The 13,529-nt window shown below is 43.1% G+C and overlaps 1 protein-coding gene across 2 annotated transcripts in view; it reads right to left on the bottom strand.

The window, feature by feature from the left end:
- Positions 1-12,850, bottom strand: part of LOC123053283 (exocyst complex component SEC5B) — a gene marked incomplete at its 5' end in the record, with an annotated part of 15,951 nt that extends 3,101 nt beyond the window's left edge. The window contains 17 exon segments of one of the 2 annotated variants that reach the window (XM_044476739.1): positions 702-779; positions 1,223-1,316; positions 3,303-3,528; positions 3,630-3,745; positions 4,405-4,615; positions 4,698-4,821; positions 4,938-5,093; positions 5,476-5,658; positions 5,782-5,919; positions 6,035-6,109; positions 6,390-6,494; positions 7,508-7,666; positions 7,769-7,896; positions 8,003-8,197; positions 8,281-8,378; positions 9,601-9,758; positions 12,427-12,850. In XM_044476739.1, the coding sequence (XP_044332674.1) occupies positions 702-779; positions 1,223-1,316; positions 3,303-3,528; positions 3,630-3,745; positions 4,405-4,615; positions 4,698-4,821; positions 4,938-5,093; positions 5,476-5,658; positions 5,782-5,919; positions 6,035-6,109; positions 6,390-6,494; positions 7,508-7,666; positions 7,769-7,896; positions 8,003-8,197; positions 8,281-8,378; positions 9,601-9,758; positions 12,427-12,850 (2,668 nt within the window). 2 annotated transcript variants of the gene reach the window in all.
- Positions 12,851-13,529: the final 679 nt, after the last annotated feature.

Raw genomic sequence — 13,529 nt, 5'->3', positions numbered from 1 at the left:
GCGAGAGTCAGGACTTGAACTCAAGACCTTAGGCCCTGATACCATGTTAAGCATCATGTTCTAGCCCCAAAAGTCCGAACTGATCGAAAGGGCTAGGCAATCCACGTATACACTTCAACAACTGCCAGCAGAAAACACCCCACCACCTCATCAGGCGATGCTGTTGCTTGATGCATCTGCCCTTCACTAGCAAACTGCTGGGCACCTACGCTCTCATCACAATTAGATCATAGCACTAGCCCGACTGCACAGCAACAATCACAGGAGTACAGGACACAATGTCACCACCAAGGAGCAGGAGAACATCCTTCTGGACAGAGTGCAATACCGGGCACCTCAGTGCTGAGAGGTCGGATGCGCAGAAGAGGTCGCCATCCTGCTGAGCAAGAGGTCGTGCTCAGTGCCACCACTGCCAACGATTAGGAGCAGGGCATTGGCAGAGAGCTGGAAATAAAACAGGAGTGCGAACGGGAGCTATCGTTTCGTGGCAAATTGTAATGTAGCCCACGAACTGTGCAAAACCTGCCAAGAAGGGTTGTGCAGCAGTTTGAGTGGGTTGGATCCAGCCATGATTTTGAACTGCATCAGGACGGAAACTCTAGCGGTAGAATGCAATTGGCTGTTTCATCAATAAATAAAGAACTACTAATAGATAATTGAGATAGCATCAATAGGGGCTTGTCATCCTTTGTATTGCATACCTTCACTACAGGTGCTGCTCCCCAATGAATCCCAGAATCCAACAGATAGTTATGTGCAGCATTTCTGATCACGTTTGACTAATCAAAAGAAAACAAAAAATCATGATGAGTAAAAGCGAAAGCAGACTATAAAATGCGAACATACCCAAAAACTGATAATCCGGAAAACATGTTTATGGCGTCAAGTATGATCTACTTGTTTACAAACATATGGCTTATTCCAGAGTAATAGAAAGCCAGTACAATAACAACGGCTTTTAATCAAATTACTGCTACTTCATACCAAAATGAAATATTATAGTTGGCATCATTTAAGCGATTCTTTCAAAGATTATACTACTGTTGACGGATGACAATATATCTGGTGTTTGCGTAACAAATCTTCAGCAAGTAAAATATCCCAGATTAACGTTCGCACAACAAGATAGGAATAAAGCGACAAGGCGCCCTGGCAGCGGGATGTTCAACAGACCATACATATACTGGTTGATCAACAGAAAGTCCTCCATTACCAACCATACCTTTGCAAAAGTATATTGGTCGAGGACTTTATCCTCAAGTCCAGAGAAGGATGTCACCAGATCTCGCATATCAGCACTACGTTCATCATTATCCCTGTGATAGTGAAACTGTCATTGGTGAAGTAGATGTATCTTGAGAAATGTTTCTAAAATGAGTAAATAATATTTTCATGCTTACAAGAAATATATATGGATAAAGAATGAGACATACAAGGTTTTCTTCTAATGACTGATATCCTACAAAAAGGAGAGGCTCAAAACTGGATGCAACAAGGTACAAAATGTAGCATATTCATAGGATATCACACTAATGGAAATGATTTCAGAGTTAGGCTCATCTGAAGATAAATTTGTACTTAACCCTAGAAATCTTTTTGCATCTTCCTTCCCAGACACTAGTGCCATTCATAGCGACATCCCTAACTGGTGGGTGGAACCTTCGGCCAAGCAAACTACACCTTAAGTCAAGAATCAACCCAGGATGGCCACTTAAGCATGCTGTTACTATGGCACTGCTCTCTTCTAGCCCAAATGTATCTTAAAGTCAAAAGGCGCATTTTTCTCTCTTTCAGTTCAAAATGCTGAAATATGAGTAGTTCTAATTGAGATGTACTCCCTCCGTCCCATAATATAAGATGCTATTACAACTGATAATGCGGTGGGCCATGGAGAAACACAAAGTCCCAACAAAGTACATTACCCTCATCAAGAACATGTACGATAATGTTGTGACAAGTGTTCGAACAAGTGATGGCAACACTGATGACTTCCCGATTAAGACTAAAATAGGACTGCACCAAGGGTCGGCTCTGAGCCCTTATCTTTTTGTTTTGGTTATGGATGAGGTCACAAGGGATATACAAGGAGATAACCCATGGTGTATGCTCTTTGCGGATGATGTGGTGCTAGTCGATGATCATCGGACGGGGGTTAATAGAAAGTTAGAGCTATGGAGACAAACCTTGGAATCACAAGGTTTTAGGCTTAGTAGAACTAAAACTGAGTACATGAGGTGCGGTTTCAGTACTACTAGGCACGAGGAGGAGGAGGTTAGCCTTGATGGGCAGGTGATACCTCAGAAGGACACCTTTCGATATTTGGGGTCAATGCTGCAGAAGGATGGTGATATCGATGAAGATGTGAGTCATCGAATCAAAGCCAGATGGATGAAGTGGTTCCAAGCTTCTGGTGTTCTCTGTGACAAGAGAGTGCCACAAAAGCTAAAAGGCAGGTTCTATAGGACGGCAACTCGACCTGCAATGTTGTATGGCGCTGAGTGTTGGCCGACTAAAAGGCGATATGTTCAACAGTTAGGTGTAGCGGAGATGCACATTTTGAGATGGATGTGTGGCCACACAAGGAAGGATCAGGTCCGGAATGATGATATACGGGATAGAGTTGGGGTAGCACCGATTGAAGAGAAGCTTGTCCAACATCGTCTAAGATGGTTTGGGCATATTCAGCGCAGGCCACCAGAAGCTCCAGTGCACAGCGGATGGCTAAAGCGTGCTGATAATGTCAAGAGAGGTCGGGTAGACCAAACTTGACATGGGAGGAGTCCGTAAAGAGAGATCTGAAGGACTGGAATATCACCAAAGAACTAGCCATGGACAGGGGTGCGTGGAAGCTAGCTATCCATGTGCCAGAACCATGAGTTGGTTGCGAGATCTTATGGGTTTCAGCTCTAGCCTACCCAACCTGTTTGGGACTGAAGGCTTTGTTGTTGTTGTTGGAAGTAATATTTAAATATCAACTGGATAAAAATCAGTGGCTCTAATTGAATAGTATGTAAACATTCAGTTAGATAGGAATCCTTCCACAATATTTCTGGTACGAAAATTCAATTAAAGAGTGATCAGTTAGTAAATTACATTCTAATGACTAAGATGCATCTGAATTAGCTTCAAAGGAAGATAATGACATGAAAATAGTAAAGAACTAACAACAGATGACCTCAAGAAAATTATTATTATTTGAGGGTGGAATGTTAGGGAATTTGAACCATAATAGGTTTTAGAGCATTATGCAATGCAGCAATACTTGAAGAATGCTACCAGAAAAATAAGAGTAGGCCATGTACCTGATCGGAGACCAAATGTGCCTATATTTGTTATACAGTTGATCTGAAAGTTCTGCTTTACAATATCCAATGTTACTCAAAACAACCAATAGCTTCTTGTGCAAGTCTCCATCCATGCTAGCAGATGATTCTCTATCAGTACCATTCATATACCCATTTTGCACATGATTGTTTTCTTTATTTGATCTACTCTGAGCTAGTTCCGCTCCAAATGTCCCCAGATAACCTGATAAGTTTACACAGGTTGTGAAGAATAAACAATGATGCCATAATTAAATACAACAATTCAGAATTTCGGAATAACTATAACATAAATCAACTCCATACCTGCAAAATCCCGAAAAGAATTTAGAAATGCAAGTCTAACAGACTCATGGATTTCCTGAAGCTGTCGAGTAATGTCGTAAGACTTGGCAGTCTCATTCCTGAGATTAAAGATCATTCTGAAATAGACAACGTAGATCAGGATGCAGTTTGATACTTTCAAAAGTGAAGGCTGAAGGTACGTAGTTTGATACTTTCAAACGTAGATCAGGATGCAGTTGTGATGTGTGATTGATCATGATATGGTCCCTCCATTCCAATGAATAAGGCGCGCACGCATCCCCAAATCCAACTTTGACCATAAATTAGACCGATGTTATACATTTTTGTGAACTAAAAATTATACCACTGAATAGTCTTTCGAATATGAATTCAATGGTATAATTTTTATCACATATAACTCACATTTGATATGTCTAATTTATGGTCAAAGTTGAATTTTGGGGTGTGTGTGCGACTGCATGCCTTATTTTATTGGAATGGAGGGGGTAACAAGAATGCAATTGAATTGCCTTGCATTGTCATAGACCAACATATTGTGCTTGCAAAAAGAAAGATATTTAGCCTCCCCTAGTTGTGCAGAAAACCTGGAGTTCCCAACAAGGAAATAAGCTTTGAAATGCAAACATTACAAAGAAAAAGGTCAACTACAAGGGAAAAAATACAGCCAGAAAACTTCACATGGCTCAGAAATCGCAACCATAAGTGCTTAACTCCGTAACAAACTAGACAAATTGATAAAGTACAGTGTTGAGCAGAAATACAGAAGCACGCTTACAATTCAATCCGGTCCATTGCGGAAATTGTGATTTCACGGAACTCCAAGGGCAGGCATGAAATTGCATACGGAGACTTGTTTCTCTCAAGGGTTGACAAAGTAACCCAAGTCTCATGTTTTGATACTTCCTTAGTTGTTACCCGCATCCAAGAACAAAGTCGAAGAATGTAGAGCTTTGTCATTTCAGAATGAAGGGCATGCAACATTTTAACTGGCACAGTTGTTAAACACATTCAGGATACACAGCAAATTTCTGTGTAAAAGCAACTTTTAGAAAATGGCACTAACTATACCAGCAGTTGGAGATGAATCCTTCCCCTCGAGGGTCTGACAAGCCTTAGCTATTTCTTTTATAGTGTCACCCATAAATGGACGAAGAATGTTGCATTCCTCAAAATCACGAAAAGTATTCTGAACCTGTTTGTGTGAAAGCACGATTACTAGAATTGCAAATACAATCATAACACCAAGTGCAAAGTATTAAGTATCATGGTTAACAAACAAATTTTCCCAGCATGCAGTAAGTAATGTACCTTCGTGTCGAAAACAGATACAGTAGCACAAACCATACTAGCAACCTCATCAAGACTATGGTTTGTGTACTTCGCCTCCGCACCTTTATCATCGGTCTTATTTGCACCAGATTTTGCATTCATCTCAGAATCAGCAAGTGCATTGCCAGCAGCTGCCTGTAAGGAATAAGCTAACACATCTGTGTGGTTCTTTATTATGCTCAAACAAATATAAGATGGTGGCTCTTCTAACTTTCATATGACAATGCGAAGCAGACATCAGACTTTCATGTGACAATGTGAAGCAGGCATCAGATTTTCATATTGAGTTATTGACATTATCAGAACAATTTACATGAAGCATATGTAAACTTTTCAGTTTGAGTTCAATATTGCGCGAACAGGGCGATGGAAGGTTGCACAAGTTTCCGCAAAACAATATGCTTGTAGCAAGACCTAACCTGCTACTAAACATGAAAAGCCATTTGCTTAAAACAATATACTCAAGGTGAATCATGCTTAGCTACCATGCAACTAATACGATTTTGCGTGTCCATACCTTTGCAAATTTTCCACTGAAGACAGATAAAGCTAATCTCCAGAATGCTGGAACATGCTGGATAAGTACAGCACTTAACCTGCGTATGTAAGTTGCCCTTAAACTATCAGCCTCTTCAGCCATGAAGGTTGATGACAATTGATCATCTTGAAAAGAATCACCAATAGCAGAATCAACTTCCAACTACACAAACAAAACAAAAGAGGGCCACATTAACAAAAAGAAAAGCCATGAATACCATGGTAATATCATAAGAAGAATAACGAATCATGTATCATGCTGAACAAGAGAAAGTAAGACACTCACTGATTTATTCGACTCTTGTTGCAGCTGCCTCCATTTTGAATCAGATAGCACTTTCTCATGTCTTTTATTTTGCAAAATCTCCATTCGCACTTCATGATCTACGGTACACTTTTCAAATAATCCATGAATTCTGCCATTCTGATAGAAAATAGTAGTGTATAAGCACATTTAGAATATGGTATGACAGAGAGTGGAGATGATTTAATAGGAAAATGTCAGCTATAGCATGAAGCTTCTGGTCAAGGGTGATAACCTGAATATTAAGATAATGCCACACTGGATCAGTCTCAGGCTCCAACTCCAACAATAGCCGGACAATGTTCTCAAGCTGAAAGTTGGAATAGAATCAGTAAGCAAATAGAACCAAATCATCAGATAAATTTGATCTACAAATAGTGTAAGTATTGCTAGTAATCAGATAGTCAATTTTAGTCCCAGCAGTATCCTAAGGTTATCCATCCACTTCCTATGTCTCGTAGAAGTGTCACACTATCTGATCAAGGTCAAGATCCCTCAAATCTAACTTCACAAGTTAAGCCATCTTTCAATGTCAACAGAAGTAATGAATTTCAAGGTGTCAAAAACACAAAATATTACAGTGTACTAACCTCAGCAAGGTCGAGATGAGGATCTTCCATTGACTTATAAAGCATGCCCCTGAATTCATGCATTACCTTCTCCACTTCTTCCAGTACACGTTTCAGTATTCCAACCTACAGGTTGTCCATTGTAGTATCATATAATAAACATATAAAATGCACTATAACTACAGTTGATTGTGGTGTGCCTAACAAATAACAATGAGGGGAAGCGCTACAAAGACAATGAAAATTTGAACAATATGTAACAGCCAATAAAATCAAGTTAGCGACACACATGCAAGTCAGTACTTTCGGGTTTCTAAGAGCTGAGTGTGAATCAACCAACCTCTGTTATTAGCAAATTGTATATTGTTGTCCATATAGAAGTACAAATATAATAAAGCAAACAACAGTGGGACTTAAAACCCTAAAGTATATGGAAAACATGAGACAAATGATGCATGCACAGCCGCCAGTCAGCTGCAACATGCAAGACATCGTCATGGCATTTCTATCATACACTGCCTCGTAAACAGAAAGACAAGCAGGCGGCATGAAAAAAAGATATTAAGAGGTGAGATCCTTCAAAACTCTACCATAAACTTGTTGCGTGCTCTGATCAAGCACAAATTGGTAGCAAATGATGGTATAATTACACGTCATTTTAGTAAGTATCTCGGAGACTAGTGGAGCAATCTCCTGTAATGGAATTTTGGCATGGTGCCACAAACTACTGGAAATAATTCAACGGTAAGGCAATGACAATGCAACCCCACTAAAGCTCTAATAAGTCACTGCCAAGTAGATGACTGTCTGCTTTAGCTGTTTCGTTAGGTAATGATCATACAAGTTTCTCCTGTATGCATCGAAAATTTCGTAATGCTGAATTTAAAGTAGATATATTTAATACTTTTTACACTAAACAAATTACTACACCAATTTACTAAGCAGCAAATAGAGGGGAGATAGCAATCTAGGACGGTAATGCAAATATGATGGATATCACTGGTCCATGGTCCCCACTAAATCCCCAAGGTTGTTTGAGTAAAGACAATGACCAGTAAGCATGTACACCCTGCCCATTCCCGTAATTCCTAATCGTATGGTGATAGGCAAGGCTAAAATAAATTAAGAAGTTGGCATACATGAGAAGGAAGAACAATTGATTTTGCTTTTTGGTACTCTCTGACAGCTAGATCATACTCTCCTTTCCTAATGTTGCCACGAATTGCGCTTGGCAGGTTAAATAATGTCCGGAATCTCTGAAGCATTCCTTGAACAGATCTGATCTTATCAGCTTGGGCCTGTATAAGGGGGTTTACTTTAGTACACTCAAGAAGGAATCTTGCAGAAATACCAATCAAGATAAATGAGAAGTAGCTCGAGAGAAAGTTTAGTTGGTTTACCTGCCTCTCAAATAGAGGCTCAAATGCACGATTTGCCACACCGCTAATTTTTTGAGTGACTGAATATAAGTGAGATGTACCTGCACCTTCAGGATCGTCTTCTATCTGTCTCAGTTTCGACTCAATGTCTGCAGAAAAAAATAGCATATTTACAAGGAGATGCAGACACTGTACAGAATGTAAATGACAACACATGTAGCAGCAATAAGGAAAAACTAACAACAAAATTAATACCATCTATTGTGGTTTTGCAGGAGACAAAACAATCAAAATTCTCCTTGACTAGTTGTTTTTTCTGCTGTGTTCTCCCTTTGAGATCAGTTTTCAAGGTAAGAGCACCAGACTCCAAATCAGCAGCACTTGTATCTTTGTGGACCCACGAGAGAAAAACCTTGGGATCAAAATGAGGAGAAGAATATATAACTTTCTCTGCAAATGTACAAAAAATATACCATTTGTTAAAAAAGAACAATAATAAAGAAAGGGATATTGCGTATGATGAACAGGCATACCTCGCATACTGGGGTCCAAACCCTGGGACTTCTCCCTTGAAACTGGAGAACTCATTGAAGCTTCAGTGATTAGCCGCAGGGACTTATTATCCATAACACTGGTAAGGAAATAAGCATTATCTAATCATGAAAAGGCAGTAGACATAGAAGAATAGAAAATAAACAACACATGGTTATTTTGATTCCCTGTGCTACATAGCCTGTGACGCAGACACTGCACTGCACAGCACTATCGACACTTTTGAGTTAATATCTGTTATGTCCAAATTCCAAATAGATCACAATAAAGGCCATGTTCATTACTTCAATAAGTTTTTAAAACACATTGTGATTCACAAATCTTTCCATGAGTGACGATGCCTATTTGGCCAGGCTTCTACTTCAGCTTCTAAAGGCAGATGAAGAAGCCAGTCTAAATACCAGGCTTCTTCTCCACTTGCCTTTTGGATAAACAGCTATCTCAAAGAATGACAAAGAATATGATCCCTCCTACCGTTTCTCCACTTGTCTTTTGGATAAACGGAAGCTAACGCAAAGAAGGACACAGAAAGCTAATCCCTCCTAGCTTCTCTAGCTTTTTACCTGATTGTCCCACCCACCCCATCTTAAGCTGGCTTCTGGACTTTTCCAACAAAACAAAACAAAAATGTATTGGCTTCTCCGCGTGTTTGGTTCGGGGGAATTAGAGATGGGGAATGGAAGTTGAGAGGTGAGAAGAATAAAAGTCCACCGTTTGATTAAAGGGAATGGGAGTTTAAGTGGGAAGGGGAATGGGAGTTGAGGAAGTCAATTCGCACCAATTTCTTCCCGGGGGTAGCCTGTTAATTCATGAGCATAGTTTTATCCCACGCTAATTCCCATCATATACCAAACAAGGGAATGGGAGTAAAAATCTACTTCCCATGCCTAATCCCTCCATAAACACCCTTGTGCAAACTCCCATTCCCCTGCCCGAGTGTCTACAAAACAGGCTGTCTCTGGGTCAGAAGCTAGTATCCAGAAAAGTGTCTTTAAGGCCAAGGCATATAGGATTTGACAGTTTGTGCGTACCCATCCACAATCACAGAAGACTGTGAAAAGAAATATTAGTACCCGCATAGCAGCAGGATACTCATCAAAAATTCACACAAGGCATTCATAGAATATACGTGAAGCCCAAGGTGCACCTTTTGGTGCAAGGGATGCACTAGTAGGTGAGAACTGAGCATGAACTGGACTTATTTCTTTTACAAAATATTTTCCAGGTGTAATATGATTGGAGCACTAGAAACAGAACACGGCTTTAATTGATCATAAATGTTTGATGACCCAGATAGTTACCCAAGGCCTAATGGATCCAAAACCTCCACGCCTTTAGGTAAAGTCTGTACACTTGTGAGCGCCTTTCGAGCTGCTGCTGCTGCTGCCGCTTTCTGATCAAGTGCTTGAACGCTAGGCGCTGCTCTTGCTTCACGCATTTCCCGAACCCTGCGAGCAAGCTGGCCGAAGCAAAGGCGGATGAGCGTTAGGCCTTTTCTGCATGAGTATGGAAACAAAGAAGTGCAATATAGCATGTGAAATGAAACTTCATGTTCAAGGCATTTGGTAACTATTATCAAAGAATGCAGATATATGAAGATGATGTATAAGGAGACATCAAGGTTGAATGGTTGAGATTAAGGGTGTGTTTGGTTGGGCACTTCAAGTGGAATATAATGGAACGGTTCTATACTTGGAGCACATTACTGTGTTTGGTTGTGGAGGAACGGAATGCGCCGGTTCTACCAAAGGGACTATACTCCCAGATGCAGAACCGGGTGATACCTCTGAATCGGTGGAATCTACACGTTCTCGCTGGAATTAGCGACAAAAGAAAAAACATCACGGCTCACCCAGGACCTAGCCTCAGTCCCCACGATTCCCCTGCCCTCTCCCTCCCTCGAGCTAGCCAATGTAGCCGTCACGCTGATGGAGAGACTCTGTAGCTGCTGGCTCTCCGATGCTCTGCCACCTTGCGCTCCCGCCGCTTCTCTCAGGCTCCGCCGACGCGCGCCTGCCGGACTTTGTCCCGTAGTCACCCCTCCTCCGCCTCGAGCTCAGCGCTAAGGGCGCCGCGCCATAGCCGCCTCAAGTTCCTCCCTGAGAACTCATCAGGGATGCCACCGACGAGCCAGTCCTTGGACATGTCCAAGGCTTACAGCTCGTTACGTACAGTCACCAGCTGCTGCGGCGGTGAGGGGCCTGCTGGAGAGGCTGTTGCTGCTTCACCCTGTTTGCAGACGAGGGCAATGGCGGCTGAACGCCCAAGGATGGGTTGCTGCCACATGTGCTGTTCCTGCTGCTGTGTACTAGAAGGGAAGAGGGATCAAAACAGCAGCAACAGCAGCGATGACTCAGATCGCACAGCTGCATCGGAGGGCCCATGGAGCAAACAGAGACACGCGGCCCCACCAGCACAGCAGCAAGTTAAATTCTCTTGCGGCTTCGTCAACGGTGATGCCAATCTATCTTGCAGACTGAGATTTTTACGTATCACACAAGTCTTGGCTACTCAAAACAACTCATGAATTGACATGGCTAAGCGTACAGCGATATGTACTTACGTAGATTGATCTGGAACCACAGTTTCAGGTTTCTATAAAATGCTAGTTGCAACAGTTGTACAATTTGGTATTTCTTGTGTACATCGGTGCTGCATTTTTATGTGATCTTATGCAGTTATGCTGAAGTATTCAGTGCTTCATGACACAGTGCTGGATTACTTGATAAGATTAATACCCATGTTAATTCTTGGAAAGATGTACTTTTATCAGATAAGAACTACTCCCTCTGTAAAGAAATATAAGAGCATTTAGATCAATTTTTCAAGAAATATAAGAGCATTTATATTTCTTGAAAAATTGATCTAAATGCTCTTATATTTCTTTACGGAGGGAGTACTAAATTTTGGAGTACAGGATTGTATGCACAAATTTGAGAAAGAAGAGGGACAATTGTATACCCTCCATAACTATCAAGATATTTTGTTTGGATGACTAGGATTTTAAAGATCTTTTCACATCTATATGAGTGGATGACTTTTCCTTACAGATTTTGACAATATATTCTCCTGTCCTATTGTTTGTTAAAGATGCAAAGAGCTATAGTGGTGAAAAATATACATATACATATGTGAGAGGTAATCTCACCATTTCTATGCAAGGGGTGAGCTGAACCAAATCCATTCCCTTCCTCTCTCCAACCAAACACTAAAATGGAACCGTTCCATTTCACCTAATTGCTCAGAACCAAGCAAAGGAACGGAACCAACCCATTCCAGTGGAATGGAACCATGACATTCCATTCCACTTAGTTCCCCAACCAAACACACCCTAAGCTGAGTCCAGTGGATCATTTTTACATGAACATTCTACTGAGTCGGACTGCAGACACTTATGAATAATAGTCTCTCCGTCCGGAATTAGTTGACGCTCAAACAGATGTATCTAGACGTATTTCAGTGCTAGATACATCCATTTGAGCATCAAGTAATTCCGGGCGGAGGAAGAATATGTGATGTACAAGAATTCTGTGAATTTGCAGCTAGAAGAAACCCAAATGAAAGTTGTCTTATTCAGCAACCTACAGAGGAAACACTTGGCAGCAATGCGTGGCAATCGTAACCACACCGGTACAGTTGTTGTGATGAACCTAGCATTGCTTATGACACATTATCAAAGTTGTATAAGCACTGGCTATGATTATGTCAAACTCCATGTTCAGAATCCAAATCTCATGAAGATACAAGCAGGCTAAGTGGAAATGTGGAATGCGCCTCACATGATTAAACTACACCCTCGCCAAAAATGCCCCCTGTCCAAAAAGCAGGCCTACTCTGCAGTGCCACAAAACTAACACGGCGCACGACACAATTGAATTGAGCACACTCTATATAATCCAGATGGAGCTAAAACAATGTGCATGTTGAAAGCGAGGTAGCTGTACAAGCTTGACGCCAGTGGCTAAAATTTAGCAATCAAACAAGGATCCGACCCTGTTGAAATCAAGAAAATCTACCCTCTGGCTCATTTCCCTGGAAACCTCAAGAGAAGCATAATTGACCGGGTAATCAAAGCGTACGATCACCACAGACGCCAACCCCGGGATCGAGATCTCTGCAATCCGTACCTCAGCCTCGTCGACACGCTTCCAGCTCCTGGGCTCAGCGTCGTCGAGATCAGCATCGTCCCGCGACGCGGCCCTCCGAGCCCCGGCGCGGCCGCCCCCGCGGGGCGGCGGGGGCCCGCGCTCGCGGGCGGGGGCGCCGTCCTCGTCGCCGGAGGAAATGGATAGCATCTCGACCTCGGAGTCGTCGTCCTCGTCGCCGCCGCGGCTGGGCTGGCGCGCCTTGGCGCCGCCGCGGGCGTTGGCGGGCGGGCGGACGAGGTTGACGACGGGCTTGTTCGCGCCGGCCGGGCGCTGGTGGCTGAGGTCCCGGGCGGCCTGCTCCTGCAGCGCCATCTGGAGGAGCTCGTCCTCGTCGACATCGCTGTCGCTCATGGCCGGAGGCGTCGGGCCGGGGCCTGGATCTGGGGAGGAGGAGGAGGAGGAGGGAGGGGGAGTGAGAGGGAGAAATTTCGACGCCTGGTGGTGGTGGGAGATCTGCACTGCACGCACGGAAAGACGGGACGGAGTTTGCTGGACCCAACGGCGGTTCAAAGGCGGAAGTGCGGAATGGTTCGTCTCTCTCGTCCGTGCTTGGATTGGATGCGGACCCGAAGGGAACCGGCTCCGGTGGCCGTGACGTACCGGCCAGAAGCTGAGAAGGATACGGTAAGCGGTACAGCCGTACAGGCAGGCTGAGCTTGCGTGACCGCAACTCTAAAGCGTGTTTGCTTAGGATCACATAGTAGAATGTACTCCCTCGATTTACGCGTCGTGGTTTTAGTTCAACTCCAACAGTAAGTGAAGAGAGGGAGTAAGAACAACTCCAACGCAGCGACCCAAGTCCTATTCGTTTTTGTCTGTGTCTTGTTCATTTGGGTTGATCGAGCAGACGGGTTTGTTTCCTTTTTTATTTGGTCAACCGGTGCGCCCAACGATAGTGGACGCATTTTATGTCATGTCCGCCCCGATATTTCGTCAAACACGTAGCGGGCAGGGGAGCTCGCAACGGCTGGGTGCGAGGAGGCGAGGCCGACGGCTGCAGCAGCACCGGCCAGGCGCGGGCGTGAGGCGAGGCCCGCAGTCGAGCTTGAACCCCACGGCGGGGGGCAGCACGGCGAGCATGG

The sequence above is a fragment of the Triticum aestivum genome, chromosome 2D, assembly GCF_018294505.1.
Source record: "Triticum aestivum cultivar Chinese Spring chromosome 2D, IWGSC CS RefSeq v2.1, whole genome shotgun sequence".
Taxonomy (NCBI): Eukaryota; Viridiplantae; Streptophyta; class Magnoliopsida; order Poales; family Poaceae; genus Triticum; species Triticum aestivum.
The sequence above is the reverse complement of the archived record's forward strand: the minus strand, read 5'-3'. Positions and strand labels throughout refer to the sequence as shown.